The 22,096-nt window shown below is 38.9% G+C and overlaps 1 protein-coding gene across 1 annotated transcript in view; it reads right to left on the bottom strand.

Moving 5' to 3' along the window:
- The window catches only part of KNTC1 (kinetochore associated 1), a 68,043-nt gene continuing 47,440 nt past the window's right edge, over positions 1,494–22,096 (bottom strand). Inside the window, exons 45-64 of the mRNA XM_005691388.3 lie at positions 20,930–21,019; positions 19,124–19,295; positions 18,979–19,037; positions 18,632–18,848; positions 17,379–17,452; positions 16,098–16,308; positions 15,870–15,979; positions 13,532–13,578; positions 12,056–12,134; positions 10,124–10,242; positions 9,609–9,744; positions 8,860–8,955; positions 8,422–8,478; positions 6,616–6,670; positions 6,244–6,307; positions 5,750–5,879; positions 4,582–4,671; positions 3,964–4,109; positions 2,857–2,947; positions 1,494–1,725 (exon numbers count right to left, since the gene is read on the bottom strand). Of these exons, the coding sequence (XP_005691445.1) occupies positions 1,708–1,725; positions 2,857–2,947; positions 3,964–4,109; positions 4,582–4,671; positions 5,750–5,879; positions 6,244–6,307; positions 6,616–6,670; positions 8,422–8,478; positions 8,860–8,955; positions 9,609–9,744; positions 10,124–10,242; positions 12,056–12,134; positions 13,532–13,578; positions 15,870–15,979; positions 16,098–16,308; positions 17,379–17,452; positions 18,632–18,848; positions 18,979–19,037; positions 19,124–19,295; positions 20,930–21,019 (2,061 nt within the window). The 3' untranslated portion in view covers positions 1,494–1,707. The remainder of the gene's footprint in view (positions 1,726–2,856; positions 2,948–3,963; positions 4,110–4,581; positions 4,672–5,749; positions 5,880–6,243; positions 6,308–6,615; positions 6,671–8,421; positions 8,479–8,859; positions 8,956–9,608; positions 9,745–10,123; positions 10,243–12,055; positions 12,135–13,531; positions 13,579–15,869; positions 15,980–16,097; positions 16,309–17,378; positions 17,453–18,631; positions 18,849–18,978; positions 19,038–19,123; positions 19,296–20,929; positions 21,020–22,096) is intronic.

Here is a 22,096-nt window from a genome sequence, read left to right as displayed (position 1 = left end):
CGGGAACGGTCATTTCCATTTGTTAGGTTCTAGTGCCACCACATGACCCTTTTGTTCCTTGCACGTTTATGCCCAAGAATAACAATCACAGGCTCTACTTGTGAGCTCAGCCTTATAATTACAGTTTTCTTAAGGATTAATCACATAGATGCTAAAGAAATACAAACGTAAATACTGAGACACTATTTTCACTGATCAAATTAGCAAAAAGTTTTAAAAAGAAAAACTGCCCACCTTTTGGGAGGATGCAGTAAAGGAGACATCTGTTTCTGGTAGGAATAGGGTTTCGTGAAGACCTCTGGAAATCACAGTAGGTGATGGAACCAGGGGGGTCAAACCCAGGCTGGTTATTTATCCAAAACCCATGTTTTTAATCGTATTACGTTGACTTTCCTATACAGAAATATTTTTCTCAACAAGCCAAACAAAGGCAAATGAATTCTAGTATTATCAGCTCCAGTTTATTCACAAGTAGAACCAAAAGAAGTGTGATTAACATTTCTGTGTGCTGGGTGGAAGGTTTGCAGCTTCACGCAGTCCTTCCAGCCAGCTTCCTTCCTGTCCTGCCAGGGGCTTACAGCCTGCAGCCTTCATCTCTCAGGCTCCTTGCCAGATGGCTTCTGTTTAGCTCTGTCATTTCTTGGCACAGGCACGGGAATTAGAAGGTTGCTGAAAGCAAAATGCTGCTGTTTTTTTTTCCCTACTGGAGGGGGGGCTTGGCAGTGCAGCACTAGCGGAGGATAACCAAGGGCTGCAGGGGCAGCAGTGCCAGGGGGAGGAGGCTCAGTCTCTGGAACAGCAGCACCCCCGGCTCAGAGCCAAAGCAGCTTCTTCTCTTTTTTCCCACTTTATGTGCTGCTGCAGAATCTTAGTTCCCAGACCAAGGATGGAAGCCGAGCCCCCTGCACGGGAAGCACTGAGTCTTCACCACTGGACCGCCAGGGAAGTCCCCAAAGGCAGGTTCTGATGTTAGGCTAAGAGCCCCTTCCCTTCGGCTTCTCCAGTGCCCCTTCTTCATCTCCCTTGTGCCTTTCAGTCCTCTTGACACCTTTGCAATCAGTTTCTGCCACTCAATCCTTCTCCGCTTCAACTATCTAGCGTGGTTTCTGTACACCTGGCTGGCCACTGATGGATACACACGGCAGCAAAGATTATAGACATATTTACTCGAATGGCTATCAGTTAAAAAGACTGATATTCTGGGACTTCTCTGACGGTCCAGTGGTTAAGACTTCAGCTTCAAATGCAGGTGACATAGGTTTGATCCCTGGTCGGGGAGCTAAGATCCCACACGCCTTGTGGCCGAGAAACCAAAATATAAAACAGAAACGATACTGTGACAAATTCAATAAAGACTTAAAAAAAAAAAAGAGACTGATATTCTTATTTACATAGGTGGAAGAGAAGGATGTAAGCAGTTGCTTTACTTATTGGGAGAGCAAAATACTTTTCTTCATATAGAGTACAAAAAAACAGAGAGTCTCTACAAGTTATGCACGTAACTGGCAAGGAAAAGATTTATTAATTTGGGACATGAGTTGTTTATCAGGCAGTTCTGCTGTTATTAAGCATCTTAGTTATTACTTCTTGGGGAATATTTGACAATAGCTATTGCACACAGATTGCACAATTTAAAAACTGTAATAAATAGTGTCAGTTATTAACAGATTCCAAACTTCTTGTTCTTCTTGAAAAAACTTTGATCTATTAGGATCCATTAAACATCTAAATGGGAAGAAACACAAGCATTTTTATGAGTGTCAGTGTTTTAAACAGAAAATCGTTTGAACAAACTACAGAAAAGGCTTAACTATATTGCTAAAAATCTATGTATGAGGTTATTTTGCATTTTAGACAACTATGATCAGAGAAAAACAGATACATTCTAAGGGCCACAAACTTGCCTCCTGAATCAATACTCTCCCTTTTTGAAAAAAGTAATCTTATGCCATTGATCACAATAGACTGGAAATGAACAAAGGAAGTTACTAATGGATGTTAACAAAATGTAGGCTAAATATTTTAATATGCTTGATCTGGACCAATGGAAGAAAAAAACCACAATAACCTAATTATGTTTACTAAACTACCAAAACAAGATCAAAATGAAAATTTTTACCTTATACTTAAGTTCAGAACAAGACTAAAAATGATTTATGTGCGGTTTTTATACACAAAAGCATTTGGGAGAATGCACATGAACATGTTAACAGTGATCTTATCTCTGGTTACTGAGATTTCAAGTGTTCAGTTTTTTTGTTATTATTATTGTTTTCTCCAGCAGATTTTTGTTTTTCTATACTGGACATATATGTCTTAGCTAATTAAAGAAAAAGAAATAAAAGTGATGGAAACTCCAGCACAACATTAATCAATGTGCTTTGAAATTTAGTTTGGTGATCCAGTGGTTAGGACTCTGTACTTGCACTGCCGTGGGCCCGGGGTTCAGTCCCTTGGTGGGGAACTAAGATCCCACAAGCTTCGAGGTGCAGCCAAATAAGCAAATACAATAAAACTTGGGTTTGTCACCTGCTCCTGTATTAAAAACAAGACTCCGCAAGAAGTCGAGATTCTTGAGAGCACCTGAAAGGCTGGGAGGGCCAGATCTGAAAACCACAGGCCACTCAGGTACAGCAACTGGCCTGAGGCCAAATGGCTGCTTCCTGGCACAAATGAGAGTGGAACCAAGGCCTCTTGATTCGAGTCTGGGACTCTGTCACACAAAAAGTGAACTGTGAAAATACAGGCAGTTGCACATAAAAATACATCTATCTTCAGAACAGGCTGGCTCAATATCAAGACCCTAGAAATAGAAATGGTGTCAGGTTAAAACCCAGTAACTCAGGCCAGATTTACCTTCAGAGTTTCACAGGGAGTGGTGCCTGGTGGTATGGGCTTCCCACAATGCTTGTAATATTCAGTTATAAAGACTGAAGCGTCATCTAAACTATGAAACCAAAGAGAAGAAGAAGGGCATGAGGAAAATGTGGGGGTGATATGCAGGTCTGCCATCTCGACTATGGCAGTGGCTTCACAGGTGTACATCAAGATTTATCAAATGACACACCTAAAGCAGTGCAGCTTAGTATATATATCAACGTTACCTCAAAAAATATTACTTGTTCATAAATGACAACCTGTAATTATGGCTGGCTCACAGGTGGTAAACAAGCAGAAAGAAGTCCATGGTATCGGACTTGCCTGGTGATCCAGTGGCTTAGACTCCATGCTCCCAATGCAGGGGACCAGGGTTTGATCCCTGGAAAGGGAACTAAGATCCCACATGCTGATCCTGCATACCACAGCTAAAGATCCTGTATGCTGCAACTAAGACCCGGTGCAACCAAATAAGAAATAAAAATTTAAAAAAGAAATCCATGGCGTGGTACTGAGAAAGAGACAGTTCCCAGGGATCAGCACAGTTAGACCAAACAAATGTAGGGATGGATCTGGAAACATTTCAGTCCTGATTGAGCTTTCTCTTTCTTCAGTGTCAACTCATTTTGCCCTTCTTTTTAATTTCCAAATCTGCTCCCAACACCATCCCAAGGGATACTATTTCTAAGCTCGTGGGTACTGGAAAATTAGATAAGCTTAGCAAAAATGATGTTGTCATTGCCTCTAGTCAAGTGTCTAAGGAGTAAAGTTGCAATGTTGGGTTTTAGAGTAGGACTGTGAGATACCTATTTTGGGATTTCAGGCAGCTTGATTAATTGTCTGATTCCAAGTTCATGTTCCAAGAGACTGGGTTATAAAACAGCTACTTCTGAGTATGTGTTAGCAGTATGGTATGCATAATGTAGTGATGCTACAGTTTAATATTCAGAGCCTTTAATTACAAACAAATAGCTTTATAATTATTTGATATCTTCCTCCAAAGTAAAGATAAATTTTAGTATATTCTACATTAAGGTTTTTTTCTTTTTACATTAAGTTGTTTTAAAAAAAATTTTATCAACTTACCTTAATTCATCTGCCAAATAGTTTACGAGTTCAGTGATGTTGTTGGTATTCATCATGTGTGATTTCAACACTGGAAAGTATTTTGTCTTTGCCAAAATCCCAAACTCCTTCTTATCTATGATATTTTTCAGCACCAGACTTCTAATCTATAGAATAACAGGTATCATTATATTCAAAATGTGTTAAATGCCAGTTGTCTCCTCCAATACCAAAGCATTTCTGACAATTAGATGTTTAATTATCACTGCACAGTGACTAAGCCTTCCTTTTGAGGGAGCAGGCTGGGGGTGGGGGGGACTGCTTTGGCCTATTTCAGCATACAGTGAATAAATTAAGTTATTGTTGTTAAGCACTTTGGGATTTTTTTTTGAGTAAAATCTGTTCACAGTGACAAGCACTGAAGGCTACAGATTTTCCACTGTGCACAGAAGTAAACAGGACACCCAGGGTCTCTGACTTTTAAAAATTTACTGAGGCTTTAATGAAAGCGACGTAATTGTATACATTAACAAACAGATGGAGATGGTGACTTTTCAGCTTAATCTTGGTTTGGGGAAAATTGATTACCTCCTAATAACAAATTTTTCATAATAAAAGGGAGAGGAAACTGCCACTTACTTGATGTGAAAACCCTACCAACTGGCCAGTATTCATATGCTCCTCTAATTGCTGTAAAATGATCTGAGGGTCACACGAGCCCAGAAAATTCTGGAGAAAAAAAAAATCAAAATATAATTAATAGAAAAGTATAATCACTACTAATTTCTGTCAAACCTGGAAGGTTTTCGTATTTACATTTGAAATATCTTAAAGCATATCTAGTACAGAAAAAAGACCGCCTCCATCAACAACAACAAAATTACTGAAGTAAGGAAAAAGCATTTTACAAATAACTATTTCAACAGCAAAGAGCTGTTTAATAAACATTTTGTCATCCTAAGTGCTAGAAGGAATCTATTTAAATACTAAAACTCTGAAAAGCATCAACAGATGAGTTTAAGACTAGTCAAAAGAGAAGAAAGTCAAGGACAGGGACAGATGGCTTTGAAAAAAAAATGAAACAAATAGAGCAAGTGACAAATAAAAAATATGTATGTTCATTTATATAGATCTTTATGAACTGGCTTATCTACCCATGGGGAAATCATTGTAAAATAGTTCAAAATGCTTTGTTCTATTTATTCTATAGTATAAAGGGGACGGGAGCTATTTTTAAAAGTTCTGTCCTCAGAATGCTCATGTGCCTTTGTTAGACACCCACACACAACCTGACTTTTCTATTTTCCACGACTAATCACCAAGTCAAGCTGCACGCAAGCCATCTTCCTCTGGTCTGTTTTTGTTGCCACCACCCTCCTATGGGCACTCACCCCCTCAAGCTTCCCTGGCCTAGTCACGAGGCTGTTGTACGTGCATCAGGTGAGATGAATTTCTATCCAAATGCAAGGGCTTCCTAGGAGTTTTACTTCTTGCTCCCTCTCTCTTCTGATCAAGCTCAAGCGGATCACTTCCTTCCAAATACCGCCTGAGCATTTCACTTTGCACTTGCAGGAAAATTCACTGTTTTCCACTGATGGAGAATAAGGTCCAAACTCCTCTTAAGGCTTTCCAAGAAGAGCCTTCATCTATCTCTCAGTCATACGTCCCACTAGACCCCAACACAAACCTTCTATCCTACTCATGCTTTACAGGTTTGATGAAAAGAAACTGCAATCTTTGGCAGGGGACATGCAATGTGAGACCGTCCACCTCCTTGGCAGCCCCAGATTAGTAATTTGTCAGATACCTTTATTTCCTGGTGCCTTTTTTCTGAGTGGGGCATGAGCATTAGACACGCTAATGCAAAAGCTGGAAGCTCTAACTGGACATACTGTCTGGCCACTCTGATCATGTCGAGGTCATCTGAAACTGGACATCTTCAAGAGAGCATGTTAATTAGTTAATAACCTGTCAGATTCAAGTCTATATATGTCGAGCAACAAATACTTAGAAGACTAAAAATCTATGATGTAACTATATGATTTACAGTAGTCACAAAAGGTACTCTACATTTACATTAAAACTAGGTACAAATTTTAGAGAATGTGTACTGAATATAAGTTCATTAGCTGCATTGCACATAAAGTAGACACTGTAAAAATAATAGAGATATTTTATTTTCAATCACGTGGTGTGCTTAACTTCCTAGGAAAAAGGCATTACTCATAAGGTATGTTTATTAGAAAGGAATTTTATAAGCAACAAATTTGATTTGGGGGGTAGGAAAAATATTTTACTTACTCTAGAACAGCAATGAGACTCTCACAACAATCTGACAGCTGACTGGGGCTTAAAGGACAAGAGGCTGAAAATAAAAAGCAACAATAATGTGTTTAGGAACTTCCCTAGTGGTCCACCGGTTAAGACTTTGCCTTCTAACGCAGGTGACACAGGTTTGAACCCTGGTTGGGGAGCTAAGATCCCGGCAGGCCTTGTGGCCAAAAACCCAAAACATAAAAAACAGAAGCAATATTGTAACAAATTCAAGAAAGACTTTAAAAATGGCCCACACCAAAACACACAGGCACAAAGAAACCAAAACAAACCCAATAATGTGTCTATACACAAAACTATAAAATGCTACTGTCAACATTTCAGGGGACAGAAAAATACCTGAAAGTAGTGGGATCTGAACCACACATTGCCAAGCTCTGCTGAAGTAGGGAACCTGTGGAAACACGTGTATTAAAGAACTCATGTCTGGGATCTTATGAACTCTGTTTTGCAGTCACAGAACCATATACATTTAGAGCTTATATTCTTGACCTTAAGACCAAAATCTTAAGTTGCTAGCTCCCTGTTCTAGATCATCAAGATTCTAGAATATTCCTCATACTATATATTTTAGGATATTAACACATAATCCTGGCTTATTTATTATTATTGTTTTTTGCTCTGCAAAATACTCTCATTTATATTTTTAAAAACTGAAATATAGTTGATTGATAATATTAGTTTTAAGTATGCAACATCGTGACTCAGTATTTTTACAGATTATCCTCCACTAAAGATTATTATAAGATAATGGTTATAATTCGTATGCTATGTAATATGTCCATGCTGTTTATCTACTTTTATTATTTTGGCTGTACTGGGTCTTAGATGCAGCATGAAAGATCTTTGATCTTCACTGTGCATGTGAACTCTTAGTTGTGGCATTTAGTTCCCTGACCAGGGATTGAACCGAGGCCCCTTGCATTGGAAGTGCAGCCTTAGCCACTAGATCACCAAGGAAGTCCTGCTTATCTGTTTTATACACAGCAGTTCTCTCTCTTAGTCCTATATCCTTAATTTGCCACTCCCCGTTTCTCTCTGGGTAATCACTTCTTTGTATTCTCTATCTGTGAGTCTGTGAATATACTAAAAGCCACTTAATTGTATACTTTAAAAGGGTAAATTTGACGTGTGAATTATATCTCAATAAAAAAGGAGATCTGTACGTGTTAATAGGAAACAATCTTCAAGATATCATCATTACATGGAAAAAAACTTCAACTATAATGTGATTTAATTTATATGTACAAAAATGAATACATACACACACACACACACAATATACACATGCATGTATATATACACCTGCTTATATGATAATAGGAAAACTCTAGAAGAGAACAAAGAACAGTAGTCACTCCTGGGGAGATTATGAAGGGAAGTAGTAAAGGAAAATTTTCATGTTTTACTTAGCATATGTTCTAAGTTATTAAACTAAAAGTAAAATATATTATTTTTGATGGGCTATGGTCCGTAGGGTCACAAAGAGTCAGACATGACTGAAGTGACTCAGCACTCACGTATTATATATTATATGTATCACATATATGTACAGTGATTGTGTATGTAACAACACGTGAAATTCAGAAAAGATGGATCAGACAGGGTTTCTGACTTTAGGAATCTTCAAAGTCCAAGATGGGCAGTCACATGTGTGATTAAAATAATTTATACCAGGACTTTCCTGGTGTCTGGTGGTTAAGAATCCGCTTTGCAATGCAAGGAACAGGGGTTCTATCTCTGATCAGGGAACTAAGATCCCACATGCTGCTGGGTAACTAAGCCCAAATGCCACAACTATTGAGCCCAAATGCTGCAATGAAGACCTGATGCAGCCAAATAAATAAGTTAATAAATGTTTTTAAAATAAATAAATTATATCATGACCAGTGTTATAGTTGAGTCCATGTGTTTTAAGGGCATAAATGGAGATGTGATTCATGAGGCCTAGAGGACTGGGGGAAGTGATGTCTTGGGGAAGGCAAACTTTGAGCTGAGTATTCCTGGTCCAGGCACCATTTCAAAGGAACAGAACCCTGCAGCTTCACTGAGGAACTGACTACTTAATCCAGGGTACCTGTGAGTCACAAGGTCAGTGAGTCTGAAGATTAAATTCTATAAAATTTATTTTAGAAAACTACATACCTGCCACAGAGGATAGATGCTAGAAATGGCTGTTAAAACCTTCCTTAGATAAGGAATCTGAAAAAATAAAACAGAAAAGTTCTGAAGATTACCCAAATAAAAAATTCCAAAGTCCAATCTAGGAGTCTGAAACTTTCACAAAGAATATCAGGAAAATGTATCTTCTCTGAGGGTCACCAGAGAAGGTCACCTATAAATCCACAAACATCAAAAGATGTCAGGGAATCTTCTGTTTGTTTCTAATGAAATTTATGTCAGTTTTGAGACTACACTTTCTCTGGCCTCATGCCATATTCTTTAAGTTGGGCATGAACCAAATGAGAGTGAACATTTTCTGCATACGTCTGTTCAGTAACAAGTATCAGTGCAAAGTGTTTAGGAGGTGCTGCGCAAAATCTTTAAAATATACCGCAGTCTAGGGCACTGAGTTTTACTTACCATATTGAAGCCAAGAAGCTTTTGCAAGAGTCCATTCCAAAGCTTCAGGTCATAGATTTTGTATTCTAAACAAAGCTCAGTCACCAACTTTACTGCCTGAAGCAGGGGAAAAAAAAAAATCATACTGTTTCAAGACACCAGTAAATTCAACCATCTTTGGAAAAGGTAGGATAGCTGAAGACAAAATATGCTTACAGCCAACCTGTGTCTATTGCCTAATTTCAATGAAGACCCTCATCTGTCTAGGGAAAGAAAAAAAATATATTTTTCTTTCTCGATGTTATGGACTCACAAACAGCATCTCAGGCTCCTCCTCCTCCCCCCTTTGTTTCTTGTGTCCCAGAACAGTTTGCCTGTTGGCCCCATATCCTTCCTGTCCTGGGTTCCAGCTGCCTCAGAGACTGAACTCCCACTGGTAACTAGAAGGAAGAGGAATAAAACTTCCTGCACAAGGACAGTCTGTCTAGATGAGGACAGACAGGCTTGGGGGGATTAAAGAAGTGTTCCCCCCACCACCCCGCCCTGGTAGGAAGGGATGGCTTCAGGCCTTAGGCTTTTAGGTGAGAGGTAAGGCGACTTCCAAGTTGCTATGTCACCTGCCAGGAGAGGAAAACAGAAAAGCTCTCAGAGCAGCAAAGCTGTTCAGGAACCAAGGGTTTCTTTGGATCTGTCTTTCAGGGATCTGAGTGGTGGGCAGGCAGCATCTGAGAGGATGGAGGCCGCCACTGCAGGTATCTCAGTGTACATACCATGGGTTCGTGGCTGTGGTTTTTCCAAAGACCCTTAATCATTCCTTCTTTAGGGCTGTTGCAAAATAATTCATACGTGATGGGGATATTCAGCGCCTCAAATGATGCCAGAAAAGTTATACATTTTAAGTAAGATCTGGAAAACAGAGGCAGGAAATGGGAATCTCCTCACTAGCCACATTTATGTTTAAAATAAAAGCCAACACTTAGAAATATTGGACTGGTCTATTACATGTCTGTTTGAGGCTTCTAAGATATAGTCAAGAAATATTAGAAAGAAATCAACTGGAGGAAAATGAAGAAAACACTCAGTTTCTGAAAGTCTCAAAGATTCGAGAGAGACAAGATGTTCTTCAGGGCCTATCTCCTCTCTGCCAGAATAAGGACTCTCAAGACAAGAGCATCTTGTTGACATAGCCCCCTCTAATGCAATATTCTGAACTAAGAGGCTTAAAACCTATGGTTCCAAAGAGTGACCCGTTTTCTATTAACACAATTTTAAAAATTCCACTTACTTTACTTCTTCGATGGATTTTTTGAAGAGAGATTCTATCGTTTCCTTGTCAGCCAGATAGAGGAGACACTGCAGGGCTCGAGTTCTGTGGGCAAAAGTGAGCTGGTGCATGCTGAGCATCTGTAAGACCAGAGAGGTTTTAGAGCTGCACCCGTGGCTTCTAGTTGGGTAACTGAGCTTCAGCCTAGGTGACACGAGCCATTTTGGTTTTCAAAAGATTAAAGCCAGGAATTCTCTGGCAGTCTAGTGGTTAGGGCTCTGCACTTTCACTGCCCACGGCTCCAGTTCAATCCCCTGTGGGGGAACTAAGATCCCTCAAGCCATGTGCATGGCCAAATTAGGGGGGAAAAAAAAAGAGAAAGATTAAAGTCTATGTTTGCCCTTGGGGGAGCGGGTTCAGTGGTTCTCAAATTGTGTTCCATGAGACCCTGCCTGGGGGCTGAAGGGTTCCTCACAGTCTTTCAGAAAGAACAGGGTGAGAACCACTTTCATAATAATACCATGATGGACTCTACCATTTACACTTTGTTAATACTGGTTGGCCAAAAAGTTCAGGTTAGGTTTTTCCCATAAGATGTTATTTAACATCGAAAACTCGAACAAACTTTTGACCAACCCAGTATGTGCACTCATGCTGCAAAAGCACTGGTGGGTAAACGGTAGGAACGGCTGTGACAGCCGCCGCATTCTTCACATTTTCAGCACTGAAAACAAGAGAGATGTCCACTTAAGAGGGTTCTTGATGAAGCAGTAAAAGTTCATTTTATTAAACCTCAACTCCTGAATATATAACTGAGTTCATGTTTGCATACATGTTATTAATTAATCAAAATGTATTCATTAATGTCTACGTGACACAATAGGAAGTCCACATAAACACAAGGCAGTGCGATGACTTTCTCAGGGAAAAGCACTTGTATGGCTGAGTTGGGAGCTGAAGCTGGTACTTTTCAAGGAACATCATTTTTACTTACTTGCCAGGATAACTATCAGATAAACTAAGATGCCAAGAGAAAGAGGGATTTCCTTCCCGCAGCTTGTCATCAAGGACAAACGATCAGCATCTTAGCCTTTCCCTCTTTCTTCCTTCCATCCTTTGACCTACATCTTTCCTTTCCCTCAGCTCCAACTGCCTCAGAGAATACCTTTTTTTTTTTTTGACCACGCCCTGTAGCTTGTGGGATCTCAGCTCCCTGACCAGAGAGCAAACCTGAGCCTTCGGTACTGAGAGCGCAGAGCCCTAACCTCTGGGCTGCCGGGAAAGTTCCCCAGAGAGCATTCCTATACAGACAAGCCTGAAGGTCAGTCACATGTTTTTACGGATGAGGGGAAGTTCTGACTAGTTAAGAGTTTAGCAGGGAGGGGGTGCGACAGGTCAGGCAGGGCTTGGAGACCAGGGTGGAGACTTCTCTCAGGCCTGCTGGTTGGGAGTCCCTGGTATTAGGAATGTGACTGGGGGCTTCCCCGGTGGCTCAGACAGTAGAGGCTGCCTGCAGTGAGGGAGACCCGGGTTCAATCCCCGGGTCGGGAAGATCCCCTGGAGACGGAAATGGCAACCCACTCCAGTATTCTTCCCTGGGAAATCTCATGGACAGAGGAACCTGGTGGGCCGCAGTCCATGGAACTGCAAAGAATCGGACACTACTGAGTGACTAACACTGGACCAGGGTGTTAGGACAGTGAATGTGGATAACCCGTGGGAACAGCCAACAGTTGTACCACTCAGTTTGCAAAATAGGATGTTTCTGCAGCCAGCACTAAATGGAACTCAGCAGATACTACAAACCTCATCTACAAAGTAAGACAGAGTAGTTCGAGTAAGTACAGAGAAAGCATTATGTTAGTCATCTGTCAATAGTAATACACGGGGAAAAAATGTTAAGCTGAGATATGAGATACAAAGATGAGTTTTAACCAAGTTTTTAGAGCTTACGGTTGTGGCTGATGTTGCAAAGATGAACAGCATTCTTGAACTATAATCGATTGGACGAGACAGAAGGAGATACAGGACTCTGAAAAAATATTTATTACATTTAGATTTTAATTTAGTGACTGATTAGCAGAACAAGAGATTTGCTTTATTATCCATAAAAAAACAGCATCAGACAGCCCAAACAAAGGCCTGAAGGGCTATGGATCAAGGCCACTGTTTACTTTCCCCTTTAAAGGATGCTTAATCTGTTCTTGGGTTCCTTCACAGCTAAAGAAGATAATAAAGACACAAAAGATAGGCCTCACTCTTCTCACCTAGAAAATGGCCTAAGCAACCTCTGATAGTTTAAATCTCTGTGGTTAAGAAATTAATACAAACCATAGCTGCAAAGTACACTGAACACCACTATACATGGAAACTTGTATTTTAATTCATAGGACCTTGTTAGTGGCACATTTTAACCTTGGGACTCAGGGAAGACTGCCTGCCTTCCCCCAGGCCCCCAAGAGAAGGGAAAGATGGATCAGGCAAATTGGAGGAAGAAGGGATAGAGATTCCAGTGGGAAAAGACAGGAAGTTATGAAATTGCCATGAATTACTCTCTGGGATCTCCATCTTGGGAGTTTTCTCTACGAACTATTCCCCCTAAACCTTTCCATGCTGGCTGCTTCGGTCAGATGCTCCAGGAGCTTCCTCTTGCTCAGACAAATGTGTTCTTGCTCTGGAAGGACTAACAAAGGATGAGGGAGTACCCAGAGGAAGGAGAGCCTGGAAGGGGTATTAGACCAGTTCTGCCCAGATCAGGAGAAATTCTTTTCTGGGATTTATCTTCCTATATCCTCTCTCACTATCGGATCTCTAGGGCTGATGTAGGGTGTAGAGCTTCATGAGTAACCCGACCTATTGACACTTCTGGCCTACACCAAAATGGCAAGAAGCTGGCATGCATGCCACCACTCCCTCTCCCATGCCTAAGCCAAGCATCATTAATGGATTACCATGTTTTCTGATTTGAGCATCGATAAGAGTCTGCTCAAGAGAGCAAGCCATTACCAATCAGACTTACAGTACGTGCCACCAGTGTGCCTTTCTGGGTCTCAGTCTTAGGTTAGAAGTGAAAAAGGAATCCTGGTGGCCCATATCTGAACCAGCCTGGCTCGACAGGGACAGAGAACATGTACAAGTCTGGGGTCGGAGTCCTGGCTACATAAGAGTTTTCCTTTGCTCATGGTACATTCTCTGCTAAATGTACGAACTCACAGAGGATTCAGAAACTCTGGATCTTGGTTGTTTCTTATTTATTTGACTGGAGATATTTAAACACACTCATAGTCATGTGTCAATGAACTGATTCTTCTCAGAGGTTCTGATCCGAGTTATACTAAGAAAGCCTTTTTTAAAACCATTGGTTTTAAAATCATTGGTAAGATTCCTAGTGGGGAACAGGGTGTAGACAAATAAGTAAAGGAAGAATACCTTCGTAGCGTTTCATCTTCTTGAAGTTCAAACAATTCTGATGGTGTCTTTGAAAAAGTAGATAAACAAGTTAAAAACAGAAGAAAATTGATTGACTACATAAGCTTATGAAAGTCTATTAAATGAAAAAGTCCAACATGCAAAATTATATTTACAGGAAGGGGTGTGGTGCAGTGGCCGAGTACACACTTAGCGTGTGCAAGGCCTGGGGTTCAACTCCCAGCACCTCCATGTTTGATGACAACAAAGGGGAAAAAAAAGATTTTTAAAACAATTACATTTACAGATAAGAAATTAGTGTAATTCATCACTTTATGAGAAGATTCTTGCTTTAAAAATGGGTTTACTCAAATTCATTCGGTCAACAAATACATACTGAGTGCTTACCATGCACAAGGCGTAATTCTGGGCACATGGGCTCCCTGAGTGAACACAACAAATATTCTTGTCCTCCTGGGGTTTACATTCACTGGGTAACTTTTAAAAGGAAAGGACTGTGAACTGTATGAGTTGTCCATTCATTCAGTATATATTTAAGGGGACTTACACAGAAATGTATTAAGGTGCATTAGGTGTATAAATACAGTTTCTAGTCTCACAGGGACTTCAGTTTAGAGTTGCAGATTTATGCCTATGTTAAAACATGGGAGTTTGAGTGTCAACCATAGATTCTATGTGGCCTGGATATGCTTCTAACTCTTCTGTTTCCACTGATACATGGTCCTTGCTCTTGGTAAACACTTAAAGCTAATGTCACATCAGTTATACTATTTATTTACAAATACATTTTTTCCAAGGATACCTGCCTAGGTGAACAGAAGAATTACAGAATCCCCTTAATTAAGTTCTCCCTGAAATCTCAGAAGAAACGGTGCAGAAAATTTTGCATTTGGATTGCTGAATCCCATCACGAATTTATATGTTAATATTATTTCTAAAAAACTGATATTATGTGTCTCCTTACGTGATACACTGAAGAAAATGTATCACCCATAGAATATTGTTGCTAAAAATCCATAACTTGAATCTAATCATGAGAAACATCAGAAATATAAATCCAGAATGAGACATTTTGCAAACCAGAGTCTGCACCCTCCAAAAAAGACAAAGTCTCAGCACAGATAAAAGAGTTAAGTAAAAAATCATCAACAGAGACTGTCAGGGCTATGGGTGGTGCGGGGAGGAATTTGAAGAGAAGGATATTACACTGTCTCAAAACACCTCCCTTAGTAATTACAAAAGGAAATATAGTAACTGTGTCTGAGAGAAATAGACAACAGTGTAACCAAGTTATCTAAATTCACACCCTCTATTCGGGCAAAGAGGCATCATGTGCCTCTAAACCTCATACCCTGGGAAGGACACCCTATCACCCAGGTAACATACTGCCCAAAATGCAAAACTCCAGTCTTATCATGAGGACACAGAAAAGCCCAAGGGGAGGGGCCACTGACAAAATAACAAGCCTGAACTGTTCAAAAATCTCAGTGTCATGAAAGACAGAAAAGTTATGGAACTGTTCTAGAGTGAAAGAAATTACAGACATGACAGATACAACACATAATCCAGGATTAGATTCTGGTCTCAGAGGAGAAAATTACTATAAAGAACATCATTGGCACAACTGGTTAAACTGTAACATGGACCATAAATTCAAGTATACAAACATATACATATATGTATTTTATCAATACTGTATCAAAATTGTGTCTGATTTTTATAATTATACTGTGGTTCAATAAGAGAAAAATCTTTGCTCTTTGAATTACACACCTAATTATTAAGGGTAAAGGGGCATGACACATGGAATTTACTATCAGAGGGTTGGGAAAAATGTTATGGGTAAACATACTATAGGGAGAATGAAGAAGCAGATGTGGCAAAATGTTTAAAAACTGACAGATCTGGGTGGAGGATACACAGCTATTCTTTTGTACTATTCTTGCAACTTTTCTGTACCTTTAAAATTATTTCGAAATAAAAAATCATATGACCCTAAAGTCTAAGCATAGGCCACTTCTATTATATAACAGTTCATCTGAAATCATCAATTAAAAGGAAGAATGTATCAACTATACTTCAATTAAAAAAATACTGGCAAGAGAAAAAAGAAAAGATAGACTAGCTGCAAAATAATATTTAAAGGAAAAGAAAAAGTAAACAACTTCATTAAAACTCATCAGATAACAGAAGGTATTAAAATGCTCAAATGTTCCTTCTAAGATTCTGTACTTCTAATGAGAAGTCATATCATGGCGAGACAAATAATCACCCTCTTCTTTGAGAAGACGCCACTGGCTCATACTCAACAACAGACACCATCAAAGCAAGCACTTACTTCACCAGGTTTGGCAGACGGGCACAGCCATTTTTCCAACAACATGTCCCAGACTTTTTCCAAATTAATTTCATTGACTTCAGCTATTTCTTTAGCAGCTGTGTGAATATCTAAGATATTCAAGATAAAGAATTAAAAAAGAACCCCAAGTTTTCAATGCAAGATACCAGGGAATCAAAAGAATAATTCTCCTTGGATAGAAAGATACAAAAAGAGTTTTGCCCTCACCAGGATAATCTTTCCCAGATGAATTCTGAATTCTTTGATTTATGCTGGGATGTTCGTACAGACTGACAATGAGATGTACTGGTTTTCCGATCACTCTTAAATACTCTGCAGTGTTCAGCTTGTGGGCTATGAGCACAGCTTCCGTGCCTGATCGCCGGTACTGAACATGAAGCTTCTTCAACAGAGCTTCAGCTTTTTCACGTGTCTCATCCTTTTAAAAAATTCCAAGCAAACAGAAACTTGTTTTCTAAATCTTCAGTGAGACTAAGAATCCATCTTTATCAATCAAGGTCCCTTCCTGCCTTAGTTACACAACCTTAGTATCTACACCAAGCCTCATCTTCTTTCTCCAGTTTAGGTCCCCAACCCTTGAAAATATCTATCACCAGGGTGGGCTGAAAAGGGATGCTAGAGAGCACAACTTAAATTAAAAAGAAAGTGGACTCTGACAATCCAGAGAGGTGAGATGAGGGCAGGGGAGGGAGGTTCAAGAAGGAGGGAATATATGTATACTTGTGGCTGATTCTCACTGTGGTACAGCAGAAACCAACACCATGTTGTAAAGCAAGTACCATCTAATTAAAAATAAGTTAAAAAAAAATAGAAATGTGAACCTTAAAAAAAAAAAGCAGAACCTGCACCCTAATGCTCATAACAGTATTATTTATAATAGCAAAGATACAGAAGCAACCTAAGTGTCCACTGAGAGAAAAACAGCTATAGAAGATATTCTGTGTGATGTGTGTGTATCTTCCAGGCAAGTGTACTGGAGGTGTATACATATATATATATATACACACACACACCCATATACACATACATATATATATATAAAGGAATATATTCAGCCATAAGAAAGAATGAAGTTTTGCCATTTGCAACAACATGGACAGACCTGTAGGGTACTATGCTTAGTGAAATAAGTCAGACAGAGAAAGACAAATATTGTATGATGTCATCACTTATCTGTGGAATCTAAAAAATACACATGAGTATATATGCAAAACAGAAATAGACTCACAGATAGAGAAAACAAACTAGTGCTTACCAGTCGGGAGAGGAAAGCTGGGAGGGGGGCATGAACTACTATGAATAAAGTAAATAGGCTGCAAGAATATACTGTAGAGCACAGGGAATAAAACCCAATATTTTATGATAACTATAAACGGAGTGTAACCCATGAAAATTTTGAATCAGTATGTTGTACACCTGAAACTAATATTGTAAATCAGCTATACTTCAATTTAAGAAAGGGCCTTCCCTCTTACAGTTTAGACTCACCTGAGATGGAATATTCTGAAGCCACCTCTCAGCTAAATACAGGCAGAATTTCAAACTGGACATCTTGAAGGAACCTAAAGAGATAAAGAAAAGACTTAAAAGAAAATCATAATCCTTTCAAGACTACGTATTTTAGTTAAATCAGCCAGTTTTAAAACAACAGAAAGGCATACTGATTGCAAAAAAAAAACAATTTAAGCAGGACAGAAGGAGACAAAGAAGGAAGCAGTCCACAGAGGGCCATCTCTTCAGCTTCTATTCCCACTCCCTAGACCTCTACATTCCTCTGGAAGTTCTCAGTGCAAGTGTGCACACATGTGTATAAGCGTTTTATCCCAAATGGGATAAGATCATATATGGAACATAATCTGCTGTTCTCACTTAATATATATCTCAGATATTTTTCCAAATCAGCTACACAGTACTCTATTCTATGAATACTCTATTTTTTTAACCAGTTTTTGACAAACGAGCATTTAGAAAAATTACTTATTTTCGACTTTTGTTACAACTGCAAACATGGCAGTAAGTGTTTGTGTACCTGTTTGACCATGTGACAATGTCTAAGGTTTCATTATAGAAAGTACGTATGATTGGACATGAGAGGGTATGAGTTTATACTCAAGTTGGGCAGTGCCTCTGGCACTAAGCCCCAAGCGAGCAACATAGCATCTTGCTTAGTTCACTGGTGCCTCTTTTTTTTAATGTATTTATTTAGCTGCTCCAAGTCTTAGCTGTGGCAGGCAGGATCTTTAGTTGTGGCATTTGAACTCTTAGTTCTCTATACTCTCTTCAAGTAGTTTTAGATGTTATCTCAAAAATACTCGAGTTACAGCATGTGGGCTCTTAATTCCTTGACGAGGGACTGAACCCAGACCGCCTGCCACTGGGAGCACAGTCCTAGCCACTGGACCACCAGGGAAGCCCCCTCACTGGTGCCTCTTTAACATATGACAGAGCTACAAGTGAGGACAGGGGGCAAATATATTTCTTTACTTATATTAAAAAAATTTTTTTAGCCATGCCATGCAACATGTGGGATCTTAACTCCCTGACCAGGGACCAAACTCCTCCCGCTGCACTGGAAGCATGGAATCTTAACCACTGGACAGCCCATACATTTCTAAGCTATCATACTTCTTCTCCTTAAAAGAAACAGAAGGAAATGAAAGAAGCATCATTTTTTTTTTTTTACAAGTTACAAAAACAACACAGCCAACCATTTGAAGCTCAATTAAAGGGAGAATCCATACCTTCTGGGACATCCTGGGCAAGACTGATGGCGATGGCTACGGCCCACTCTGGGTTAACTATGGACAACAGGTAGCATTCGATGGTTTGAGTGATCTTGGCTATCTCCTTGTTAATGAGTGTTGAGGATTTGCCCTGTGTTAACTGCAGGAGCTTGGGCTTCAGCTTTTTTTCAAATACGTGTTTGGCTGTAGACACATACAGAGTGTCCAAAGAGAACTTCAAAGAAGGGAAAATTTATATGACTGACTTATATGCTCACTTTTACAGGCTTTACATAAATTTTTCTGCAGAGGAGCTGAAAAAATTACAGAACAAAGATACCACTTTCACAGTTTTAACCCATTACCTTCATTAATTTGGAAACTAAGAGCAAGGTTGGGAAGGATTCTTCACTGAGTTCTGTAGCTGGAAAGGAAACAAAGATAGTATGATTTACCTATGGAAAAGGTTTTGGCTATTCAGAACAATTCAAAAGAGGTTAATGAACATACAGAGAATTTTCCAGAAGCTCTGTGCTGTGCCAAAGAATATTAGGTGAAAAGGCAGTCTAGTTTGGGCAGCTGATGGCAAAGTTATGACGTGCTCCAACATATACTGATGTTCTAGGTCCACTGGGGGAGAAATTCTTCTGTATGACTTCAAGTGTTTCAGAAGACTTAGTGCCTGTATTAAAATAAAAAGGTTTTTTTCCTGTGAGATTAAACTAATTGTTAAGAGTTTTATGTCTAATTCTATACCATCACAGGACTCCATTCCTGGGACAGTCTCTCCTCATAAAGATGATCAAAACCTTTTGTAGTTTTAACTTTAAAACGATTATACTATTCTTCTAAACCATAACTTTTGTGATTATTAAAGAAATTACACTAATTTCCACTGGAAATTAAACCACCACAATGTTGTTGCTGGTGGGATGTCTTAACTCCACAGTTTGAAGTTCTCTATAGTCTCTTCAAATAGTTTTAGATGTATCTTAGAAACACTTGATTTCACTCTAAGTACATAGGCAGTAGGTCTAAAATCAATCCTCTATGTCCTCTCTCAAGGCTTCCATAGCCTCCCAGGTGGCTCAGTGATAAGGAATATGCCTGATAATGCAGGGGACACAGGTTTGATCCCTGGGCCAGGAAAATCTGCTGGAGAAGGAAATGGTAAACCCCTCTAGTATTCTTGCCTGAAAAATCCCACGGACAGAGGAGCCTGGCGGGTTACACTACATGGGGTCACAAAAAGTTGGATACGACTGAGCGATTGTGCACACATGCATCTTCTTTTAAGTTTATATCTTATATTTTGGGGGCTTGTATAACTTTTTTTTTTTTTTACTGTACCTAAAGGCTTGCAGGATCTTAGCTCCCCAACCAGGAATTGAACCCTGGCAGTGAAAGTGCTGCATCCTAACCACTGGAACGCCTGGGAAATCCTTGCAGCTTGTACTATTTTTTAAATCAACCCATTTTCTTTTGATTTTTAAAAGCTAATTTGAGAAAATATATAAGCTCCTATGACCAAAATATGTAAAAGAATAGGAAGTTAACTAAAAAAAGTGTTAGTTGCTCAGTCGTGTTCCACTCTTCGAGACCCCATGAACTGTAGCTCTCGGGCTCCTCTGTCCATGGGACTCTCCAGGCAAGAATACTGGAGTGGGAGGCCATTCCCTTCTCCAGCGAATCTTCCCAACTCAGGGACTGAACCTGGGTCTCCTGCACTGCAGGCAGATTCTTTACCATCTGAGTCACCAGGGAGGAAGCCCAGTAAGTTACTGCAAGTACTCAAATAGAATTAAGTCCAGGACCTATCTAATATAGAAAGCTAAATCTGATTCTGGGTCTTACATGCTTTGGGATTGCTTTGCCAGATGACAAATATTTTTGCCTTAATTCTTCTATATCAGTCTTTTAATGGCTTTGTACTTTTGGCGAGTTTTAAATTGCCCCTGTAGAGTAAAAATTGGATTAAGATAGAACATGGAGAGGGGACTTCTCTGGTGGTTAAGACTTTGTATTAGACTCTATACTTCCAATGCAAGGGGTGCAGAGTCAATTCCTGGTTGGGGAACTAAGATCCTATATGCCACAAGGCGTGGCCAAAAAATAAAATAAGATAAAGCATGGAGAATAAAAAAATTCTTCTTACTCTGTATCCCTTTAAAGAAAAGGAAATAGAGTAAAAAAAAAAAATGTACAGTTTCAAATGAGCTCAGAGAACAGTTCAGAAAGACACCAAATAACAGTAATTTTTAAAAAATGATCTAAATTTAAAACATAATTTTAAAATCTATGATATATTTGTTTTACCTGATTAATATTAATGTTGGTTATCTTCTCATCAGCTCTTTCTATGACTTTCAAGACAACTTCAATCATCTCATAGTCATAGGGATCCAACTGCATAAAAACAAAAATACATCAAAACTAAAGATGTTGCTAGGCTAGTTGATGTTGCCAGTTATGTTCATTGGCACAGATTACAAATATAACACCTCAGTGCATTACCGTATTAAATTAGATTATTCTTTTAAAAAATGAACTAACATTTTCTCATCTCTAAAATCAACTCTTAGAATAAACACATGTGCTTTAAAACATCTTGAAAGCTCTTTTTTAAAAAACCTGTGTGAGACAAAGTTGGTTGAATAATGAAAAATGTTCTTAAGCGACTAAAAGCCTAGAAAAATAAACAGATAAAAATTTTACAATTTTATAAGATTTTTAAATTAAAATTCTATTTCTGTCTTTTATGATGAAAAAATTAGAACAGGATAAAACTGACCTTTTTTTGGAAATGACATAATTAGAAGTGTGGGCCTCCCAGTAAAACCTTTTCAAAGGACTTCATTACAGCTATAATCACATATAAGCTACAAAAACTAGCTGGGTGGTATCTATATATGCTTATAAAGAGAAAGGAAATATTTCCTTTGTTCCGTTTCTGCCCACATACCATTACTTAAAAAAAAACAATTTAAATGGCAACTAAATTCACATGAATAGTAACACTAAACAAAGTGAGAAGATGATTTCTATAGTGCCTATAAATTTTGAGCTAGTCTATATTACTTTTGGCTGAATTACAGACAAAACTTTAACTGAAGTATTTCTTGCAGTCATATAATTTTATTTCCCCATCCATCCACCTTCATTCCCCCATCAAACTACCCCTTGACCTCAAAGTTCCAATTCTTAGAAGATCCCCTAAAAAAAAGAAAAACCAGACAAGAGCACAAATATGTGTGTATGAAGATATTCCTTGTAACAAGTTAGAGTAATTAAAATTTGCAAGCAATATAAAAGTCCATTCATAAAAGCCTGGTTAAACACAGGATATTTCATCCACATAATGGAATAATAAATACATATCTACCAAAAATGGGAGAGATGTCTATTTATTGACATGTAAAATATGTTAAATGAAAAAAAGAGTAAAAAGATAGTATATTTAGTCTAAGATCTAAGATATCTACC

Source organism: Capra hircus, chromosome 17 (genome assembly GCF_001704415.2).
Source record: "Capra hircus breed San Clemente chromosome 17, ASM170441v1, whole genome shotgun sequence".
In the NCBI taxonomy this organism is placed as follows: domain Eukaryota; kingdom Metazoa; phylum Chordata; class Mammalia; order Artiodactyla; family Bovidae; genus Capra; species Capra hircus.
The sequence above is the reverse complement of the archived record's forward strand: the minus strand, read 5'-3'. Positions and strand labels throughout refer to the sequence as shown.